The 23,972-nt window shown below is 38.8% G+C and overlaps 2 protein-coding genes across 2 annotated transcripts in view; both read left to right on the forward strand.

Moving 5' to 3' along the window:
* The window catches only part of LOC125237367 (dual specificity protein phosphatase CDC14B-like), a 62,655-nt gene extending 53,403 nt beyond the window's left edge, over window positions 1–9,252 (forward strand). The window contains exons 4-8 of the mRNA XM_048144373.1: window positions 3,775–3,984; window positions 5,238–5,556; window positions 6,449–6,587; window positions 7,642–7,801; window positions 8,123–9,252. Coding sequence (XP_048000330.1) covers window positions 3,775–3,984; window positions 5,238–5,556; window positions 6,449–6,587; window positions 7,642–7,801; window positions 8,123–9,097 — 1,803 coding nt within the window. The 3' untranslated portion in view covers window positions 9,098–9,252. The remainder of the gene's footprint in view (window positions 1–3,774; window positions 3,985–5,237; window positions 5,557–6,448; window positions 6,588–7,641; window positions 7,802–8,122) is intronic.
* Window positions 9,253–20,518: 11,266 nt separating this feature from the next.
* The window catches only part of LOC125237580 (latent-transforming growth factor beta-binding protein 4-like), a 37,718-nt gene continuing 34,264 nt past the window's right edge, over window positions 20,519–23,972 (forward strand). Inside the window, exon 1 of the mRNA XM_048144710.1 lies at window positions 20,519–20,709. Within this exon, the coding sequence (XP_048000667.1) occupies window positions 20,652–20,709 (58 nt within the window). The 5' untranslated portion in view covers window positions 20,519–20,651. The remainder of the gene's footprint in view (window positions 20,710–23,972) is intronic.

Consider the following 23,972-nt stretch of genomic DNA (forward strand, 5'->3'; position numbering starts at 1 on the left):
GACGATGCGACGTTTTGTAGTAATTTACTTAAAAAAAAAAAAAGGTATTCTTATCTGGTTTAGTGCGTGGGTTCGATTTTGATGGTTTTTTTTTATTATCGATTTTAGATTTCGAGTTGTAGCTGTTATATTACCGATATTTCCTGTAGTTGGAGCTGGAGACCAGCTCAAAATTTTGCCTACGTCAAAATTTTCTCTGGGAAGGGAGTATTGTAACAATAAAATTTCATTCTCCTTAATAAAGTAATAAATTTAAGAATGCAAGGCGTAGGTTACGCCTTCTACCGCCCTCTGTCGGAAATCGGCAGGAAGTCATCGACCGTGAGCTGTCTGATCCTGGATCGGCCTTCCTCGCCATCTAGCGTGGGATAGCTGCACTCTTGTATTCCTCTATGGACTTACGTGGATCATAGTTGCCATTTTGAAAAATAGAAGTAAATCGTCATCGGGCGTTTGCCTTCCTTCCTTTTATTCGTAACCAGACTTAATTATGGGTTTTTTTTTTAAGCTCCGCGTTAATCGCGAAGAGTTTAGTATTATATTTTATTGTTGACTTAATTTCCATTGAACGTCCGGAGCCGGCTGTTTGCGGTGCGAGCCGATTTAGGCTTGGCAACACTAGTCCCGTCCAAAATGGCGAATGAGATGGGATTTCTTTTTGCCGGAGAGAGAGTTGAAGGGATATCGTTGGCCCAAGCCAAAATCGGGCGCAATCGCCCGTTTGAGTGAGTTTCAATAGTGATTCGGTTGTGTATTTCTTTTTAGTTGGTTAGTTTCTAACGAAGCGTTGCATATTTTCCAGCCCCGGAATCGGACGTGAATAAAACCATGTTCTGATGGTGATAGGCGGCGCCAAGCGTGCCCGGATGTCGAAATGGGTGCAATTTTGCCTTCTGCAGGCCCTTTCTCCATCAACGGTAAGTCAAACGTTCTTTAATCCTTGTTGGCAGCCAACTTGTTCCGTAGGTTATGTATATCTTCCAAATTAGCAGTAGGTCGTTTCACGGAACGCGTTGTCGTTCGAAATTTAAATTCCAAGGTAGCCCCCCGTGTCCTACGGGCGGTATAAACCCCCTTACGGGCACCATTTTTAGGAATTTTACTTACAGACTGGTATAACCATTCCAGGGTTCACGCCGCGTCGCCTAAACCTCGCGCCGGCCGCGAGAGGTTCCCCTGGTATCCCGGTAACTTGTGGGCAGCAGATTGCTGCTGTTCTACCTACTCCCGACGTTTCACCCCAAGGCTGCTGACGTGGCAGTTGTGGTGTTTCGAGGTCAGATCTTTCCACGTTTACTTATTGACTGAATGAACCGGCCTTTCGGTTCTGGCGCCCTTCCGTGTAACTACCTTAATATATATTGACCGCTGTATCCGTTTCTACCAGTAATGATAATTTAGAGCTCGCTGACCCACATTTGTTCCCTTAAAATATAAACTCAACATTATTGTTCTCGTGAGCTAGCCCTCGGCAAACAATTGTTACCGTGTATCTAGGATAACAAATTAGCATAAACAATTTAGATTTTTTTTCCTGAATTCAATAAATACCTGGTTCCTCTTCAACTGTTGTTTGATTTTTTTTTATTTTGGCGTTAGCTAAAGGAAACCCCCCATAAAAATAAATATCGTAACAATCCTTTCTGCTGAAAATAGAGCGCTGCTTCGCAGACCACAGAGGGCAATATCCATAAGAGCCATACGGGGGTATCGTACGGTTTCTTTTGCGGCGGCGACGGTCTTGGCTGCAGACCCCCCCTGGGATCTTCAGGCACAGATTCTCGCGAATGTTCACCGCTACAGAGCTGAAAGAAGGGCAGCAGCAGAATTCCTGGACGAAGATGAAGTAAGGAACATCCGGGCATTAGCCCAGACGGAAACACTTCGCCAATGGAGAGCAGAGCTCGACGCCGCAAAATATGGGCGGAACACAATTGACGCCGTATTGCCGCACCTGGAACGCTGGGTAGGAAGGAAGCAAGGCACGCTAACTTTCCACATGGTGCAGATACTTACTGGCCATGGGTCTTTTGGTAAATACCTGCACCGAATAGAGAGGGAAGAATCCCCCATGTGTCATGAGTGTGGCGCATTAGTAGATGCGCCCCGTCATGTTCTCGAAGAGTGCCCTGCATGGGGGCCCCAGCGGGCCAGCCTCCAGGCAATAATAGGTACAGACCTCTCACTGCAGAGCATTGTGAAGTCTATGCTTGACAGCGAGGAGGCATGGACGGCGATGGTCTCCTTCAGCCATTATGTTATGTCGCAGAAGGAGACAGCGGAACGTGCGCGCGAGAACGACCCTGACGCGCACCCACTCCGCCGTCGACGGGCTGGCGGCAGAGCCAGGCGCTACGCGCACCTGATGCCTCCGCCGTAATGGGCTGCGCGGTGCTCCGGGGGAGTACCCGTGCCTAAACGCCCACGCGAATGGGGGTGCCTGCCCAACTGGCGCCCAAACTGCATGCGGCCAGTAGGCCGCCCGCCGGGGTGTACGTGGTGGAATGCTTATAGTGACCCTGCGACACTCCACCCAAGGCGGAGACGGAATTCGTTGGTGGTTTTAGACGGTAGTCCTACATTGGTTAGTCCGTCATCGCCACTGGTCCCCCGGACAAGGTGGCATGCGTAAATGTATTTCCCCAACGTTAAAAAAAAAAAAAAAAAAGGCCATCAAATATATGATGCATATATACATCACTATGCATTTAAGGGTTAAGCTGTTGATAATTGTTTATCCCTGTCTCTATTTATGCGACATTTTTATGTTAAAAAAGAGACAATATTTAACAGAGCTAGAGATATAACTAGAGAGAGAGATATATCCTATTAATAAGATGGGTTATTAATTAATCGAAATAAAACCCAATCTATCGCATCTCGCATCTGATTGACAAACAGGCCGTGAAGGCAACTTGACAACGGATCTCTCATTAGTTCCAATAAATATTCAAAAACCCACTGCCAAAGTCAATTACACTTTAAACCAAACAACACAAGATATTAATTGGAAAGGCTAGCAACCTTACATGCTAGTCCAGTCAAAAGTCAACTTTAAAGTATCTATATGAGGACTAGACTCGATTGGTCTTCACAAAAGTCACGTGCGTTACCTACACCGTCTGGTTTCTCTCGTTTCGCCTTTTATTGGATAATGGAAGCGCGTGGGAATGCATTGTTCGTCAACAATTACATTCACATTAAACAAATGTCGACAAACAATAGTTTTCCTATAAACATACGACTTTTTGTGTTTAGGAGAGTAGGTTGGTTCTATTTGGGCTTTAAATATGCGGGCATTTTTATCAATTAAAAAGCTATGCGTTTCAGTAACGGGCAGTTGAGACGCATTTATTAAATTGGGTCATTGGTTGCGCTAATGTGCAATTTAGGCAGTAACGTGTGCGTGTTGATTGTTTTGTTGTACGTGTTATGTGATTGTAGTTGTTTTTCATGAGCTATTTATTACTCTGTGTGAAAGGGCAAGAAAATAATTGGTAATTTGTAAACAAAGCTAGAGGTAGAATAAATGGTTAGACATGAAGATACATTCTATATGATTAGTTAAACTTCAAAATTGGCTTTAGACGATGTGAATACACAACTACATTATGGTGTTATTTTCGCTATCTGATTAGATCCCCTACCGCAAAGGCGTAAAGCCAATCAATTTAGGAATGAAAGATATTCAAAAGTGCATTTCAACTATCTGAACTACGCTTAACAATATCATCTCGTTTAATGGGTACTGTAAAACTGTTTGTACAATTTCAGATAATATATCAAAACGGGTCCCCCGGTGCAGTCTACAAGCAGCTATCAGATGGATCAGAATGGTCCCTCTTGAATTTCCGCGACGCCTCCGGTGGACCTCCTCTCTTCGACATATCTCTGCTCGACGTCCTTCACGGCATCAAAGTCGCGCATGACGCTGGGTTCTTCCATTTTGAGCATTTCGACGCGGACCAGTATTTGTTTTATGAGGTGAGTTATACATTTGGTGCCGTGACCAGGATATATCTTTTTTCTTTATTTTCCGTTTAGACATTGAAAAACTCTGCCGGAATGTGAATAACGGAGAATAGTTTCTTTGGTGCCGAATTTCTTTTTCTTTATTTTCGTTTAGCGCCTCCGGTGAATAACCTCTGAATTTCCGCGACTCTTCGACATATCTCTGCTCGACGTCCTTCACGGCATCAAAGTCGCGCATGACGCTGGGTTCTTCCATTTTGATCATTTCGACGCTGACCAGTATTTTTTTGTTTTATGAGATGAGTTACAATGAAGTTCGGTGACAAGGTGTTTTTAGTGTTCTGTTTAAAATACTCTGCCGGAATGTATAATTTAACGGGGCATAATAATTCTAAACGTCTGCGACGCATCCGATGGACCTCCATTCCTCGCCAATCTCTTAGATGTTGTTCATAAGACAGAAGTGGCCTGCTTATAAATCTGATTTTCCATTTTGATGCGAAGCAGGATTTGTTGTAAACATGTATGAGGTGTGTTACGATTTAGTGCCGCGACCAGGATATTTTTTTGTCATTATTAAGTTTGGGTACGTGATATACCTGCTATAATAGGTGCATTAAACGAAGCGTTTTAACATTAATTGCCCGTTTTAACCAAGGTTCAAGGCAATCATACGATAAAATATAGAATTGTCTTGAAACATAGTTGATAGGTACTTCAGATAGAAAAGTAGTGTATATTTTGAAGGCCGCGTGCGGTGCATGCTAGTTTTGCACATACATGCATGCCCTAGATTGCCTACTTCGTTTAAGCACTGAATGTAGAACAAGAATGTTTCAATTTAAATGCTGTCAACAGGAAACAAAGCTCTCCTTTATACGAAAATGTTTAGAATATCTGAGATAACGCGTCGGATCTAGACGCGGTGATTAGATTCTTCAAGTTATTAGACCGAATGAGTGATAGTTTAGTGTTTATTTAGCGAACTCTTGATAATATTCCTGGTATGTTAAGAGCTGCTTATAAGTTCGTAGTTTCTGTAACATTATACTTATAACGATCTTCTATGAACAAATCATTTCATCACATCTTACATCTTACTCAAGATGCTTTCTGAGAGATTTCTCCCAAACAAGAATAAAAGTCTGTCACAAACGTTAGTTTTTCGTTTTTCGCGTATATAATATACAAAATCTACCACTATTTATCTTCTTTGCTTGTTGCCTGTAACCCGTGTCTTAAAAACATGTTAATTTTGTTTCCAGAAAGTTGAAAATGGCGACCTAAACTGGATAGTGCCCGGCAAGATGCTCGCGTTCTCCGGCCCGCACCACCGCTCGCGCCTCGACCGCGGCTACCCACTCCACAGCCCAGAACACTATCACGATTATTTCCGTCGTCACAACGTCACGACGATCGTACGACTGAACAAAAAGTCGTACGACGCACGACAGTTTACTGCTCATGGTTTCGAACATCGAGAGCTGTTCTTTGTTGATGGATCTGTGCCGAGCGATTTGATTGTGAATCGGTTTATAAGGATATCAGAAGCGGCTAAAGGCGCTGTTGCTGTGCATTGTAAAGGTAGGTAACGGCCTATAAGTGTAGACAACAAACTAGATAATGGAATTTATCCTTTCCCAACTCAATCAAAAAGGTAGCCGCTGACATCATTTTATAGTGTCCATTAATCATTGGCTATTTCGACGTAAGCACCAAACGATGCCACTTTGATGATATTGCCGGCTTATTACTCGATTGTCGTCAGTTCATAAATTGTAGGTGAATTGTAGATTTTCCGAAAACTGTAGCAATATGCTCGCGCGGAAAACGGCCAATGCAGACACATGTGAGAGTCCTATTTTAAGTATAAACACTTGAATCAAATTTCAATAAATTAAATTTTTACACGAAAAGAAAATAACAGCGATAATATGTAATATTTTTTAGTGACTTTTTATATCCTCACTGTATGGACTTTGTCTTTGTCTGAAATTTATTTTATTTTTTTATAAAGACATTGACACCTATCAATCAAGCATTACAACAGCCAGAAAACTTGAATAGGTTGTACAAAGAGGTTACCTAAAGCCGCCACATTGCCTCGGGACGTACCTTGCTCTGTGTGGACCCGGCTATAGAATAAAAACTGTATATTCTTTGTTTCGTGTGATTTTAGTTACATAAGAAAAAAGACTAAAAACACCTTTATTTATTAATTGAAATAAAATGTCATATACAAAGAAAAAGTGACCAAGGCCTCCAAGTGTTCAAAGCTGGATACGAACCAGCGTCCTCCGTTATCGCAACGGATGCCTAAACCACTCGGCCATTCAGACACGGTGGCAAGGGTCGAAATTTTCAAGTATATGACACAATTACCAAAGGCTTATGGCGCCCCCCATAATATAATTATTCTCTATGAGGATAAATTGATTTGTTCTAAGAATTACCTACCTTTATTTATTATTTGCAGCTGGCCTGGGCCGGACGGGAACCTTGATCGCCTGTTACATGATGAAGCACCACGGCTTCACGGCGCGGGAAGCCATCGCTTGGCTGCGAGTGTGCCGACCGGGCTCCGTCATCGGTCATCAACAGTGGTTTCTTGAGAAGTGAGTATTTTCGTAGACTTGTCTTAAATGAGAGCTTACTCGAGTTATTTATTTTATTTAAAATTAAATTACAACAGTATCGTTAGACCAATGAGGTTTGTCTCGATACCTATTCCATTTTCCAGTAAATGTTATACAACAAACATTTATGTAAAATAGTGAGTTTGCCTATTAAGGCGCTAGTGTGTCAAATGCCTCTGTTTATTTTGTGAACTATGTATATCGTCACTACTTTGAAAAAAACTCGTATCTCACACTGCTCCTCAAAGAAAAAACGTAGTAAGTCTATATGCATTCCATACATACTTAAAACATTTTACTCTTCATTAACAGAAGAAGATACAATTTTTTATTAAAGTAGTGCCGATATGTTATATTGCGGATTATAGGAAATTATGTAAAAAAGTGCATTTTGGCAAGGTTCACAAGAATATGCAGCACACAACAGACTTGGGGTTGCAAAAGTGAATATTTCGCTTCGAGCCGCGCTGTTGAGGTTTGAATAGAATAGAATAAACATTTATTCGTGAACATAGCCAAGACAAAATACACATAATAACAACAAGATAGAAAGGAATGAAGTGCCACGAAATGGCCTCATCTCAGCGTATTGCTGGTGACTTCCAGCGCTGATTGGTTGGTAACATGATAGATTGGCCACCCTACATCACTATTTGCACCCAACGTGTGCTGGGTTTCTTCGGCCATCTGAGCAGGACCGCACCAGATAGTCTAGAGAAGCTCACAATCACGGGACGCATGGCAAGGAAGCGAAGAAGTGGAAGCATGGGCACGCGTTGGGCAGACAGAATAACGTCTGTGACAAAGACCACTTTGCAGGCTAGCATGCACCGGGCCCAGGATCGAGTGGCGTGGAGACAACTGGTGAAGAGCATCCACATTCGTCACGTCCCTCAGCCATGAGGATACGACAAAGAAGAAAGACATCATATATACCCAACTAGATGTTAAGAATTAAAATCTTGATAATTTTCCACGACTATTTGGTTTTATGTTCAAGGATTGTCCTAATACGTGTAATTGTTTTTTCTAGCGTCCAACCCCGAATGCACGCAGAGGGTGAGGCGTATCGTCGCCGCCATCACATAGTAGCGTTTCCGACGTACAGTCGAGGCATTTACTGCGATCTGCCGCCTGAAGAAAAACCTGTGTCGCTACAAACTATACTGCATAATAAGAACACCAATAACAAGGTGAGAAATGCTTTTCTTGTTCTTGCGGTTGGTAAAGTTAACCACATTCTCTGTTTTAAAAACTCATGACAGAGAGTTACCATTATCAAGCCGCGTCATTTAGTGAGAACCCATGTCCTTGAGATAATTTAAGGGTCTGGGTCTGCTCTAATTGGTAGTGCCTATGAAATCCCTATGATATGAGATCGCAGTGAGTGCGAATCTCGGTACGTTTCATATTTGATCTTGGATCATGGGTGTTTTTATGACTTCGTGTTAATTTGTGTAAGAATGTCCTGTCTTAATTTGACACATTTCCGATGTATGTTTATTTATTTCCAGCTTGATAACGCCAACGCCCTCAACGCAAACGAAACAGACTCAGAAAACAACGTGACAGCGGTCATCGGCAAATACAAGACTACCGCCACCGCCATGCTTCCCACAAAGACCGTGTTCACTCCCAAGATGAACTACATGCTCCCAACGAACAACATCAGGAACGCGGCCAACACTAACCTAAAAACTGTACAGCCGAGAATCCTAAACTCCACACTGAAGTCCCACTACGCAGCTAAAACTTCAACTTTCCCGCCAACCAGAAGTGCCAACTCTCAAGCGAAAATCTCTGGTGTCAAAGCTCAGTTCAATTCCAAATCTAGCTTCCACGGACAACGGGCCAACCTCGCTAGACCCGTCGGATACGCCCATGGAACTAGCCCCTTAAAAACATTCACAAGAAAAACTGTCACAAAAATCACTAATAGCGACACTACAGTTGTTAATACGCTGAGCAATGTCACTTCAACATTATCAGCATTAACTGAGAACTGCCATTTGAACGGCAAAAATAGACTACCATCGGAACCGAATCTCAAAGCTGCAACTAAAACTACGCCAACCAACTTAAATTCTAGAAAGAAGTTAATCGTACGCTCCAACTCTAGCTCTAGGAAAAAACTTCCCAAAAACAATGTGGGCAAAAGCAGTTTGGAGTCTACACAAGACCTGTCTTCCAGTGATACGAATGTCACCAACATATCCGCCGATTCCTTGGAAACCCCTTTCAGGTTCAGGCGAAAACGGGACAAATCTAGCAGCCCAGAACCTATGGACTGTATTTCAAACTCTATTATAACCGCTGATGTTACCCCAGAGAATTTTGAGGAGACTACGAACTCTCAAGGGAATAAGTTATACAAAATCAAAGCGTTAAGGAAGAAGTGCCCAGCGTTCGGGGTAAGTCTTCTAAAGAAAGATGGGGTTCAGACTCGGTCGAGTACTTGTACCAGTAGCTCGACTGTTAAGAAAAAATGATCTCGATGTGGTTAAATGTAGTTGTACGCACTTCAGATTATATAGGAATGTGCTTAGCGCATTTAGAGTCGATTGCGTGCATTCGTTTAGTGCCTTATAAATGTAATATACTTGCTTGTATGGAGTTTATTAGATTCAGGGTCTACATACTTCGGTGTAGCCGCTTAGCCTGGTGTGACGCAAATTTCGTAAAATTGCGTCACACCACATGATTGCCGCGAGAGTATGTCGCCGCGAGATAGACTACCCGTTTATGTCATTAATACAAAGAAGAAGACGTCTCATCTATCTCGCGGCGAATTTATCAATGAATTCATTTTTACGTACAAAAGCGTGTATTTATCAATGAATTCATTCATGTCTATGAAATTTCGCAGCTCACTGTACATGATTTTTATTGATCCATTTTCAGATGTATTCCGTCCTAATACAACTTTTCTAAGAAAACTGTCCTTTTTCTACAAGCATTTGTCTTGGTAATGATTGTCTTTTGAATGAAATCTAATTCTACGTTAACCACTAGCAGTGCCCGCCTGGTTACTAATCCAAATCTTTAGAATGGGTCTCCCATCTTGCCCTCCGGAATCGTCCTTGTAACTCCTTTGGTGTTGCAATGCGTACATTGCTCTGTCATGGTATTTTCTATTTTTTTTTTCCTGATATATCACACACATATATATTTTGCCTGATAAAATAACACTCAGTACAAGTACAGTCAACCAATTGGAACCCTATGCCACTGTAGAACTATGTCATAGTGACGTTATAAATCAGATTGTAAGAAATCTCTTATTGCTTGTCATTTGGACATGGTTGTAGAGTGACCTAGGGTTCCAATTGGTTGACTGTACATAAGTCACTAAACGAATGTGCGTACTTGTTATGTGTATAGAGAGTATATAAATCAGTGTTGTAAAACCCCACGTCAGAGCCTAAAGTAACCCTTTACACGTCTAGGTCGATTGATTGCCTAAACTCACAGCTATAGGTTTTAAGCTTTCTTTCTCTAAGATAAGAAAAGTCTTTTATATTTTTGTGTTAATCTTTTATATATGTTTTACTTTAAGATATAATATGGTTGCTTGCTTTTATAATTAAAGAAATTTTGGGTTCATAAATTGAGATTAAATAGGGTTTTTGAACAAATTCCATAGAATAGAGAAATTGATACAAGTAGTAACTTTTTTCCGATGGAAGAAAATGTGAATGCCGCGTAAGAATAGGAATGACGACTACATAAAAAATGACATTCTGTTTAGTCCGTCAGTTAGATCGTCCAAAAATACTGAACAATATTTTTCGCTTTATCTAATTAATGAAAAAATACAAAGATATAAGAGCATCAAAGTTCCAGAGTGGGGGTGTGTGACGTTACTTTTAAGTAAAAATTGTACCTACCGTCATCATTTATGAGAAAAAATACAAAATGTGTTTCCAATATTTTTTTATAATCTGACTGATGGACTAGGTAGTTTTTTTAGTCGTCTCGCCTATTATTTTCTATGGATTGCCACATATTAGGTTTTAGGACATATTTAATATCAATTATTTTAATATTTAAAAGGTCGCATAGACAATCAATTGACCTTAGCCCCCTAAGAAATGAATATTTTTGTATTATATAAAATTACTAAGTGATTTTTCAAATGCCATTTCTTTAGCTTTTATTGAGCGACTTGTTGTTCATGATATCGATTACGTTGACTTTTGTTAAAATGTGACGTGTTCATGTAAAAGGTTCCACATTGTCGCTTACCATAAGGACTAAATTTGCTCTTATACGGAAACATCAGAGCGTATAATAGTAAAGAGCGGACAAGCCGCCGGTAGGTGCATACAGTTGTCGTTGTGTGCGTGCGTGATGAGTCATCACTGATGACACGACTCGCTGCTCGTTCGCATGTACACACACATGGAAATGATGCGCTTGTATTGCGCAATAGGCTACTCGCCTCCTAGTCAAATCAGCTTCATTTTAAGAACTGTCAAAACGAATTTGAATGACTTTGCTAATATGGAATTTATATGAAATCGAATTGAGTGACGTCACGGTCAACTCAGTTACTTTATATATTTCTACCTGACTTATTAACAGAGATCGGACGGATTTGCGACATTCTTAGTGACTTACGTCATTTTAAAAGACTTTTAGTATGAGATGACGCACAAAAATCCGATCTCTGCTTATTAAATAGAAATTTTATTTAAAAATAACTCCTGTCCGTGTTTTCCTTATAATTATCTGATGCTTTATTTCGTGCATGGTATAAAATATTTTAACTACAGACAAGTCCCCTATAGGAGCGTCCATCTACAAGTGTGTTGGGTTCAAGAACTAGCGACAGGCTTCTTCAATACTAACCGCCCGGCATATCCGTGTTCTACCTATTACGGCCCAGCCACGACATTGGTCTAAGCGCGACAGCGGTGAGCGGCAGCCGTACGTGCGAATGAAAAGTCCCATCGCTGTTTCTCGCTCTAATGTATGGCCGCCGCTCACTGCTGTCGCGTTTAGACCAATATCGTGGCTGAGCCGTTAGTGTCTTCATGCTTTTAATTAAGCGATAGTGTGGTATCTTTTGTGAACGCCACAATTGTAGGTTTTAAGTGAATTGTTTGCAATATAGACGTCTTATAAGATTATTTGCATAGCACTTTTTGAAAGCTTTTTAGGATATTTTTAATGATTTGACGCAGCCTAATAGTATTTTAGTTTGCGAAATCGCCGTCAGAGTAATAATATGCACTTTAATACATTTATTTTTCATTTGACCAGAAACAATTATGATTTATTATTATATACAGATTTTTTTAAATAACAGTACATTACGTGAATTAGGTGGAAATAAATAGTTAAATGTTTAACTATGTTTGTATTAGGCATTCAAATATATGTAAATGTTATAGTTGGGAAAAGGTTCATCATTTCTGACTTTTGGTGCCTGTTTCAAAGAACATACTTTTAACTTGTATTAACCTAAGTTAATGTGTATACTCTGTTTCTATAAATAAATGTACGAAATTGATGATTCTCCAGACTAGTCTAGGCAAGCAAGGCATTTTTTTTATAAATGGGCTTACTCTTGGCCACAGACTAGCCAAAGGCAAAGACGTGGCATTAGAAGGGGTCAAAGAGGATCGAGTATTATAGAGAGTTACTGTCAAAGTAAATGTGTAATCACAGTGCATATATAGACTGCCATTAACACAGGTTTAAAACTTTTGAACCTCAGTTTTGACAATTTGACCCATAATCTTAGCTTGATATGTTTTAAAATGTCAAATATTAATATTAGCGCCATCTAGCTGAGCGTACCCCAAAGGTGTAATGCCATCTAGGCCACCGTACCTTTTTCTGTATGGTACTGAGGTACGTTTTTTCTTAGACTTTATCTGTCTATACGGAGTTATATATGTCTTTGGAAGTGCAAAAAATTGGTTAATAAATACTGGTTAACTTTTATGGGACAAAATCGAGCTAATAGACAGCAGGGGTAAACAACAATTTTTAATACAAATTTAATTTTACTATCCAATGGGTCGACACATCAGGGGTGCTGAACCTTTGCCAACATTCCTATGGCATATTTTTATATGGATCAAGAGCCTCTAAGCGTTCCATACACGAATTTACAGTGTCATATCAGATTTGTACGCGCACCGTTTACCGCCGACTTTGTTGTGGAGTTTATATGCGTTTATTTTGTACGATTTGACTCGGTGTTTTTAAATGGGTACCTTATGTTTTAGTGTTGAAATAAATTTTTGGTCGGAAAATTTAAAACGGTAAAATAATAATATTGGTATTGATTATACGAGTATGTAGACAACAAAACAATCAACGACTTCCCAAACATCTTATACGCCTTTCTTTTAGCGTTCTGTATAATATGTACTGTGAGGTACAAAATTGCATGGACACATATATGGATTCATTCAAGTATGTGGCTATATTTGCGGATGGGTACCTACGTAAACACATATTACATACATAGAACTTATGTCGTAGAGTGGATTCCACATAATCTTAAGATTGCAGTCTGTGATAAACCATCAAGAGGATTAAAAATGGCATCAACGTTCATCGGCAATACATACATAATAGATACATAAATAACAGGTGGTACTATAGACAAAAAGCGATATCTTCCAGAAAACCTTTAAAGCTTGGCCACACATGCGCGTTTTGAGAGCTTAGGCGGAGCGTTAGCGGAGCGCAATGATAGCGGTGCGCCGGACGAACGCTGGCGTTGCGCCCAGCGGACGCCGGCGGGAACTAACGAGCGCAGATTGCGAGCGGAATGCGCGCGCATTTCGCTACGCTATCAAAACGCTTTATGTGTGGCGGAGGCTTTAGTTGGGTACTTTCAAGGGTACACTGAGGCAGTGTAAAACTAAGCAGTTGAATCGTACATAAACGCTGGGTGTTGTATCGTGGCTTTAGAAATTGTCGGTGTTCGTGCTAGAATAGCGTCTTGGGTGGTGCTAGGAGAAACTGCAATACACTACATGCTTTACTATATTATGTACAAAAAGCAGGATAGGAAAAATTGGTCCTTATGTTCATCTGACAAAAACATTTATCGCTGTGCTACCAGCAGATCTAGCATGTGATTGGCGCGATGGTATCTCGCCGCGAATAGATCACACATTTTCTGATTGTATTAATTTGAAGGACATAAGAACGGGCAGTCTAATGTCGCGTCGACATAATTATGTGCTAACCCTGCAGAATATTTTGAGCGATAAAGAACTTTAAAATGAATTATGCATTTATAACGACTAGTAACAAACATTTATTTAAGTACCTACTTTTCATATATGACTTATCCATTCAGAAAACGGTGTCATTGAGGCACCAACTGTTTAGTGAAAGCAAACGACTGATTTAAAGTCACAAAACATCAAATAGTCACAAATCAATTTGTTGTTACTACAATCTAACAGGGTTCATGTGTGAACCTACTTTATTGTAACACCTGTTTTGTACCACATGATATGCAATAAATTATGAATTATGAATTATCTATATAATTAATATAAATTTATATTATTTTCCTGTAAAATCTCAATGAAAAGCCTCTCAGTGTATTGCAGTACCGAAATTGTATTATGATGGTATTATTTCTAGATTTCTCCAAGACTATGTATATGGTTAACATCGGTTCACTAAAGCTGTCGCTTTTAATGATTAGCCCAGTCCACACAGCGAGGCAGGCCGCGAGGCAATGTGTTCTACCGGCACGCGTGCTATGTAGATGGGCCTCGGCCGAGGCATGCGCGCGTTTTGCTCAGCCGATCAACCTGCCTCAACGTGCGCCTACATTGGACGTTTGCCGCGTGAGTACATTGCCTCGCGGCGTGCCGCGCTGTGCGGACTCGGCTATTCACGAAGATAATTTGTCAATAACAATTTTGCATTTTACAAATTGGGACAAAAGTGCATGGGCAGTATACGCCACGCCATCTTTAGTGAATCGATCACACCATTTTTATAATGTTTTATTTTAATTGTATAGGTATATTCCTGTAGTCATGTGAGATTAGATTTATTTGCAGGACAAAAAAATAATGCATTATCTATGTTAAGAATGAGTTATGAGATGCAGCTATGAGTGAGAGAGATAAATTAGATTTTCTCGATATCTCTATCAATGTCAGTATCATAGAATGACCACAATGTCAATAATCAAATCAGTATGTTTTTTGTACATATACATTAATTTATCATTCATCATGATTAATCCCTTACATTATATTTTCACATATTAATAGGTGACTTTTTGTTTATAAGAGAAATATTTTTATTGATCTTATTTTTATATATTTGTTGGTGCGGTGTGATAGGTATGGGACCAGACGTAAGTCATACCGATTGTTTTGCATCTGTTGTTTAAGAAATAATTTTATTATAGGCGTTTTTTGAGGTTATTAAGTTTGTATGTGCAATTTTTAAAAATGTGCAAAGTCGATAATAGTGGGAAAACTACATTTTTACTAAAACTCTGTGGGAAAGATCGTTTACTAGTGATCTGTCGTTGTTATATACCGATTTTCTCCACTTTAACATAAACTTATGCGATTATGGACTACTTGTTATTATTCGTTTACAAAAATGGGTAACAAGTACCAATAAAAATGTTATTTTTTCCCTTTTAAGAAATTATAGATTTGGTGCCTATTTCAACAGTCTGAACTATGTAAACTCGTTGGACCCTATTAAAAAAAATCTTGGTTGTTACTTCTCTGTTTTAATTGTTTTTTTATTTATTATAAAAATGATGAAATATGTAGATCCATTAACTGCAAAAATGACCAAGTGACTGCTTAGTATTTTTCGTTAAATATTTCAGACTGTTTTCGAAATATATATGTTTAGATTTAAAAATTGTACCCAAGAAAGGCCTCTTAAAATCTTAGTATATGTTACGTGTGATCTTCCGATCTAATCAGTTACTAATGTAGCGCACCATATGTAAATATACACTATATCAACATGGTGTAACAAATGCTTGTGCTTAAAGAATAAAAAGATATATTCCAATTTATTTTGTGGTTTTATTAAATCAGCCCGGTCTACACAGTGCGAGGCAATTTCCTCGTGCGGCTAACAAATAGGTATAGGCCATGGCAGGTTGCTCCACTAGTAAAACGCACGCGTTGCCTCGCCGAGGCACGTCTTCATAAGACGCACCGTGTAGATGGGCCCTTATATCACGATTCACGTGTATTTGTGACAATCGGCGCCAGTTCATAGACGTTGCCTATAGAAATGAATCTAGTCTACATTTACCCTAGTGGAGCCCGAGCCGCCCTTTGAGTGATTATGTTAACTAGAGAGGGCACCTCAACTTGATTTTGTGTAACAACACTTAGAGCCGATCGGCACAAACGCTGTGCCGAACGGCTGTGGTAGATTGACGTATCGCAATTAAAAATATTTCGTCTAAATAATGCCGTCATGTGTAGTGAGGTACTGTACAAACTGCTCAGGAAAATCTAACAAAAGCCAAGGAGTGATTTTCATACGAAGTAATAATTACTCAATGGAGCCGCCAGACCTTCCTCATTTTCTCAAGGATGAAACTTTGGGACAATGTAGAGTTCGTATCGACGTTTAACGTCTGCATATCTTACTATAAGAGACTATAATGACTGTATATATCGAATTATCGATGATTCAACCTGTTCTTACGTCAACTTCCTCGGAACTACTTTGCGACCTCGGATATAATATTAAGTGCTCTTACAAAAACTTGACGTTGGTAAAACCCTCCAAAATGTTTGTGTAACTTTTTGTCGAGTCACTTTATTGGATTGATGTTCATGACTTGACACCTCTTTAAAATGTCATACCTACTTAAATTAGTCCTAGCTCTAGACAGAATTTTCGCAAAATCCCATTTAGTTTTTTTTTTGCGAAATTGTTCGAGTTGTTAACGAATTTTTATATTTTGCCTTTTTGATTCTGCTAGCCTAGTAGAGCAGACTGCAGCAGACCACTAGAGGAAAGTATAACCTGAGAGAGTCCAACAGATTATATTATATCTACATCTATCTGTAGGTACAACATCCCTGTCTTAGGGCCCATTTAGACGGTACGAGAACTCGCATACGAGTTTTATTACATTGCGGTATTTGATGGCTGTGCAAAATTGTATGTACCCTCAACAGCCAGCAATGTAATTAAATCGCATTTTTTTTAAGATTATGAATTTTTAAGTGTCTAAATCAGGCCTTAGACGGCGTGCGAACTCGCATGCGATTTTAGTTACATTGCGGACTGTTGAGATTACTTTTGCACAGCCATCAAATACCGCAATGTAAATAAAACTCGCACGCGAGTTCTCGTACCGTCTAAATGGGCCCTTAGACCACACATAGACGCTCCACATCCAATGCCTGCTAATTATAAACATTAATTAATAATTTTCAATACTTACCCACACATATCAATTGCATCTGATGCTTAGGTACGTCTCATGGTTGAGGGTTGGTAAATAATATAAGTATAATTTTATCTCGTCTAGTATATAACGATTGGTCATATAAAATGTCATTGTTCATAAAATCACGTATACTCGTAGCTACTGAGGTAGATGGTTTTAACACTTTTAACTACTTATAATTAGATAAAAATAAGGTACCCAAGTACCTACATCATGAAATTCATGAAGCATGAATGAATATTTGACTATGGATGGAGTGGAATCGCTGCAATCTGGAGGGTAAGCGAAAACGTTGCTCACAAACAACCGTGACATAGAGGTTAGTGCGTTGCCGGCATTTTTCTCTTTTAAAGGAATTCTACAAATATTGCTCTAGTAACAATAGATATATTGATGAACTAGCGACCCGCCCCGGCTTCGCACGGGTACTATACCTACATGTAAACCTTCCTCTAGAATCACTCTATCTATTTAAAAAAACCGCATCAAAATCCGTTGCGTAGTTTTAAAGATTTAAGCATACATAGGGACATAGGGACAGAAAAAGCGACTTTGTTTTATACTATGTAGTGATGAGCCAATTGTAATGTGTTATATTATCATTATCAGGATGAACTTGACCTAACGGTTCTTCTAATCTCTCGATAAACTCCTAAACTAATGGCTAAGATAGGCGCGTAGGCAAGTGGCTAATCGTTCGCACTCCGTACCGGGTCGTAGGTTTCTCTCTCTGTGTTAAAGCAATAGAGAGACAGACAATTATGAAACGCTACGGAGCATGAACGATTAGCAACTTGTCTACGGACCCTGGATTCATGTAAGTATACTATTCGTATGGAAGCAATATAATTTTAGGTAAAAGTACGTAAGGTGCATTAGGGTAATTTCGAATGACAGAAATACTCCGGTAATTTCGAAAGGGGAATCTTGATATGATGGAAATAATGGTGGTTTTTATGCGACTTTCGAAATTACCCTAATGCACCTTACCAGATTACCAGTGTACACATTTATTGACAATGCCTTAAAATTGAAAGTGGCATTTACTAGTACACTGTCGAGCACTGGTACTGGTCGAGCTGCGGTGGCACTTTTACCTTAATAATTATCTTCAAAAGTGCAACCATCAGTTTGATATGCGTGTATTTTTATACACTTAATTTAGTAAGCACCTAGGTAAGCGTTTTCGCTTACCTAGGTGCTTACTAAATTTCCCGAGAGATGTCACTTTTGCTATTTACAACTAGCTAACGGTATGTTATCGTAATTTATATAAGAGATTTTAGTTATTTTATATCTATGAGAGAAGACAAGAAGACCTGGAGCCCGTTTCTCGAAAGGTACAAGCCTTGTATTACAAGTGCGCGAACTGTCAAATCGTATGGGTTGTCATGGAAACACACTTGTAATACAAGGCTTGTACCTTTCGAGAAACGGGCCCCTGTGTGGTATTCCGTTCAGCCGATTAAACGTACTTTTGGTATATTATTAAACTGGGCGTTTGATTTAAGACTTTTCCCTTTCGAGACCAGAGTTCAAAGTTAAACAATGCGTCATGTAACATACGAACGATTACAGTTAAATACTTACTCGTTCTTATTGTTCGACCTCGACCCATTTTCAGGAGAATTATGAAATAAACAAGATAAATAAACATTACATTTGATACATATCTTCCATATTTCAACTGCTTTATACTAAGTTTTTAACAGGAAGAGGTACTACTACCACAGATTATTAATAAGTTACCAACATACAGATCCTTCACTTGCCCGCAAAACGACAAATACCTACTACCTAATAGTAATAAGTTACGTACTACGTAAAACTCAGAAGAATAGTAGGCCACTAGTAGTTGTACGTGTCACGCGACTACACAGGCGGGCACCGGGCGCGTGGCGTCTCTCGGCCACTTGTTCATTCGAATGAACGCCTTAGCTTGTAGGTAGGTAGGTAAGCCTGCTACTACTTTTATTTTACATCATATATCGTATCAGTTAGTGTCATGAGTCTGATACTGATAGGTACCTAGGTGTTTATCCGGTTTTTACAGTACGAGCACATCTCGGACAATGGCGATCAAATATATAGGCGCGTTCCTATAGCACACATTTAATGTCGTGTAGGTGAACGCGTACCATGCTTGTATGAGTGAGATATGACTGGCCGACTGGTCGCGTTTTTGACAGGCGGTAACTGTGAGGTAACCGAGAGCGGACGGGCGGCGCTTTCAGAGGGGAGCGGGAGTGGCCATACTGTACGATAGTACTCTTTATTATACTGTGGTACGAGTGTTACATAAAAACCATTTCTATTTATTAATTGTAGGTATTAATTGTGCTTGCAAAATAATCATGTTTACGCTACATGTCACAGTTCATAGAAAATATTGACTCTTCTTTCGCAGAAGGTTGTAAGCGCCACAATTTAGTTAAGCACATAAGTTGTATCATATTATAAGAGGCAGTGTTGTTACCCATTCCTTGTCAAGTTATCGCCTCTGAACTAACCAGAATAAACCTTCATAATAACCTATAATTATTTAATTATTGATTCCTAAATGTGCGCCTTATTGCGTTTTCACATTAATCCGATCCGATATCGGACGTAGGACCGATATTCCATACATTAATAGGCGCCATCTTTAATTTTTGCCTTTGAGATCCTTTCCTACATCCGATATCGCATAATGTGAAAACGTACTTAGAAATTATATTTAAGTAATACCTATTTTATAATTGTATAAAAGTTATGTACATTGCACATCCTCAAAATAATAGTACATTACGATACAAGTGCGAAAAAAGGAAGTTCGAAACGAGTGGCGATACAAAGCGAAACCACTGCATTAGTGCGTACATTAATACAAGTGCGTAAAAAAGGAAGTTCGAAACGAGTGGACGAGCACTCCAAAGTTTCGACCTGGCATATAATGAACCACTTCTCGCACTAGTGCGTAAAAAAACACCATCTGTACTGAAATAGTTTGAATAAAGTTGTTATACAAGATAAAAGGGTGAATCAAAGTAGTATTTTAACGCCGAGTGTGGAATTGAAACACACGAGAAGTAAAATACATTTATTCACCAGAGTGTAACACAAAACTTTTAAAATACCCCTCACTATAACTATTGAGGGGGCAAACTACAACGCAAAAACACACGCGTTTATCACTGTTTCCAGTAGTTCCATAGGTAATCATCTTTTTTACTAGATTCACCTACTTTTATCAATTTTAAAGCAGTGAATTTGACTTTATTCAAGGTCAAATTACGTTACCCACTAGTGGATAAAATGCGTTTTTACCCGCTGGTATTAAAGGACAAAACACGTGTTTCCGAGCTAGTGAGGGGAAAAATAAATTACTCGGGAGTTCACAATTCAATTGGTCTGAGCTCAGAAAGCATGGTAATAGGTAACGAGTCCAGTATGGTTCGCAACGCACATGCGCGGATCTTATCACACTCAACTATGACCCGCGCCATTCCACGAAAGACTCTGCCGAAGACGCGCGTTACATCCTCGTGTGTGTAAAATAACTCACAACTTCAGATTTGAAAATATGTGTTCGGAATAATTTTAGACTGTGATATTGTGTTCGAAATATGAAATTGATTGTGATATTTGTGTTTTGCGTGAGTTTTCTCGTGAGCGCGCAAGATGGTGAGTTTTGGCGGCTTTTTGCCAATTGTTTAAATACTGTTTTATCCGTACCTACTTACCTCTTAATTCTTATATTATTAAGTACGAACAATTCTAAGATAAGTATTTTAATACCTACTCATATAAAAGTTGACATTTACCTAAGTGTGTTTAGTACCCAATTGTCCCAATTACTCAAACTTACGTAATTTGAAGCTCCAAATTAAAATAATGATATTCACTCACTGTAAAGTTTCCGATTTTTTAGGTCACAAATTCAAAAAAATTGGGGAAGTAGAGCTCATTATTGCTTTACATTAAATTTTGAACTCTACCTCTCGAATTAGCCTCAGCATACCTAGCCAAATTAGTAAAATAACAACATAGGTACCTACATACTTATGACGTTGGAATTCATTTATTAGAAGATAAACACTAATAAGTAGATCTTACCCCTATGACTCTATATCCTTATACTTAGTGTTGCTATGATTTTCACTCCTGAAAGTCCTCAACTCCTCAGTAAAAGGACTTGAGGTGTATAGACCTCACACGCTCTCCCAGAGCATTGTATTCTTTCGCGGATATACTCACAATTTTGTATGTAGGTACTCAAGTATATTATAAACATGATATTTATAGTAAAGCGAGTTTTATCGGCCAGGTCAACGGGTCGGGGGTTCAGATCCGTAAGCTGATCGATTAGGGACTAAGTTTGAGACCTAGCCTGATCTAGACCTAGTGACCTGATTTTGTTTGGTTTGTACCGTGAATAACTTATCAATGAGTCTAAAAATGTCTTTGTGAATTGTGTGCTTTAGAGGTAAAATAATAGGCTGAACTTGCAATTCCTTGCCGACAATAATATGAAGTTTTTTTTTTTTAACTTTTCAACTTTCTTTATTATTAGAAAGAAATACATACTATAAATTATACTAGACTTAGAAAACTAAAACTAAACCTATCTAAAAAATAAAAATGAAGATACTTAACTTACATATCTAGTAGGTATTACTTACTTGCATCTAGAGACTTGATTGATTTAATTAAAGAGTAAAAATATAGAAATAATAAGTATTTGGCTTAATCAGACTATACCAGAAAAGAGTCACATGAGATAACTCTGTTATACAGAGTGGGGCCTGTAACAAAGGCGAAGAATTGAACTCTAGGCTATTCTCCTTATACTGATCAACATTTGTTCGGCGACTTTTAAAAATAACTTGTATTTTGATTTTTATCACCCTTGAAAGTTTTTTCTAAGAGGTAATGTATTGCGAATTCTGTTAAGTCTAAAGTGTGACAGACAACGTCAATGACAACAATAATGGCGTACATTGAAGCTAATATTTATTTTGTATGAAAAATTAAAAATTTAAAGACTTCATAATTTTTAAAAGTCACTGAACAAATGTTGATCAGTATAAGGAGAATAGCCTACAGTTCAATTCTTCGCCTTTGTTACAGGTCCCACTCTGTATAGTGTGTTTACTAGCAAGTGGGCTTTTTTTAAAGGAGCGTACCTAATCTTAAATACAAGGTTATTTAACTTAACCATACCATACCCTTAATTTAATTAACAGATACATCTTTTAAATTTATAAACTTTCTAACAAAAAAAAATTCTAGCAATGTACAGTGCAACTACTTGTCTAGTAAGAGCAATGACAGCTCACGAGTATTAGCGATGAGAGTAATGATAATGCGAATTTTGGAAAATTAATTTTGCAATTAATCTAAATAGCTAAGATTTGCTGATATACGCAAACGATTTCTAATTCATCGTATTATTATTTGTTTTAATAAGTGACCGCATAGTGGTAACACATTGTAGGTAGGTATACTTTAAGTCCTGCTTAATATACAAAACAAAAATACAATGATTCATCCGAAGGATAAATTACATGTGTGTTTATTTAAAGATTCACTATGTCAATGCGAGTCACGATCCGATCGGCAAGAAACATATGTGTCCTTTGTCACCTGCCGGTTTGTCAGCCCAAATGCAAACTAACCAAATACTTGACTCAAATCAAACTGACTCAGAAGTCTAGCCAAGATTATGATCGTGCATCGACACATAAAAATATGCTACGAAACTTCGCGAATTTATATAATAGTTAGAAATGAGCAAAGTTGTTGTTTAACCTCTCAGCAAGCGAAAGATTCCAATATTAAACCGCGAGCGTAACGAGTGGTTAAAAGTGGAATCTTGAGCGTTGCGAGGCACGAAGGTACTTTGCCACCGAGTGAAACACAACATTTTTCACCACACCGACACGAACGAAATACTGAAAACATCAAATTAAATCAGATCCATCAATTTATTCAATATTTATGATTCAAACTCATGATTTATAGGTAAATTTTACCAGCCAGCTTAAGATATCAAGTTAAAATTTGTATGAAATTAGCTACTTTGCACTCTTGTGGATAAAATGCAATTTTGCTATGTGTTTTCCGAATGACAAAGAAAGCCTTTACCAGTTGGTGTGGTGAAAATAATACTTCCATACATTATGAGTAAGAGCTTAGGCTCATTCCCGTGTGATGCTCTCATTTTGTAGGCTATTCTATGCTAAAGCTTATGGAGTCAAATTAGTGCCAACGACCACCACTTAGATTGTATGACATGGCTATAAAGATTACGTGTGTTTGTGCCAATCAGAGCCACGCCTTTATAGTACTTGCTACGTCCACGACTGGTGCTGCCCTCATTTTGTAGGCTTTTCCATAGGTATTAAATTGTATGGTGTCAAATTAGTTCCAACAGCCGCCGCTAGCATTTATGTTGAGATAAGATGACGCCACTGTGTCACGCAGGTTGCCAATACAGATTATAAATAGATTTCGTGTATTTATTTGTGTATGCATGATCAAGCACCACGCCTTTATGCACGTTGTCAACACTAAAATACATTGCACGTACTTTAATACGATAGATAGTGTTAAAGTGGCCGATTGACCCGCACCCATAGTAACTCAAGACGATCGGATCAGCGTCTAAGCTCCTGCGTAGACAAATGCAAACGCTCACGATAATATCGTTTTCGTATAGCTAGCTATCTCCATCGCTCTTCCGTATTGGCACGACAAAGCCAGACTGCGTTTCGTCATTGTCATTTAGGATAAGCCGGCTGAGAACGCAAACGTTCAGCTAAGCTGCAGAGCTAAGAAGATCATAAGTAAAGGAATTAATCAAGTATTATGTGACCTTTTTAGTAAATAAGGGAAAATAATTGGGGCACGATAACAATGCTTTCGATTAATTGTTCAGTAAATAC

Source organism: Leguminivora glycinivorella, chromosome 21, assembly GCF_023078275.1.
Source record: "Leguminivora glycinivorella isolate SPB_JAAS2020 chromosome 21, LegGlyc_1.1, whole genome shotgun sequence".
NCBI lineage: Eukaryota > Metazoa > Arthropoda > Insecta > Lepidoptera > Tortricidae > Leguminivora > Leguminivora glycinivorella.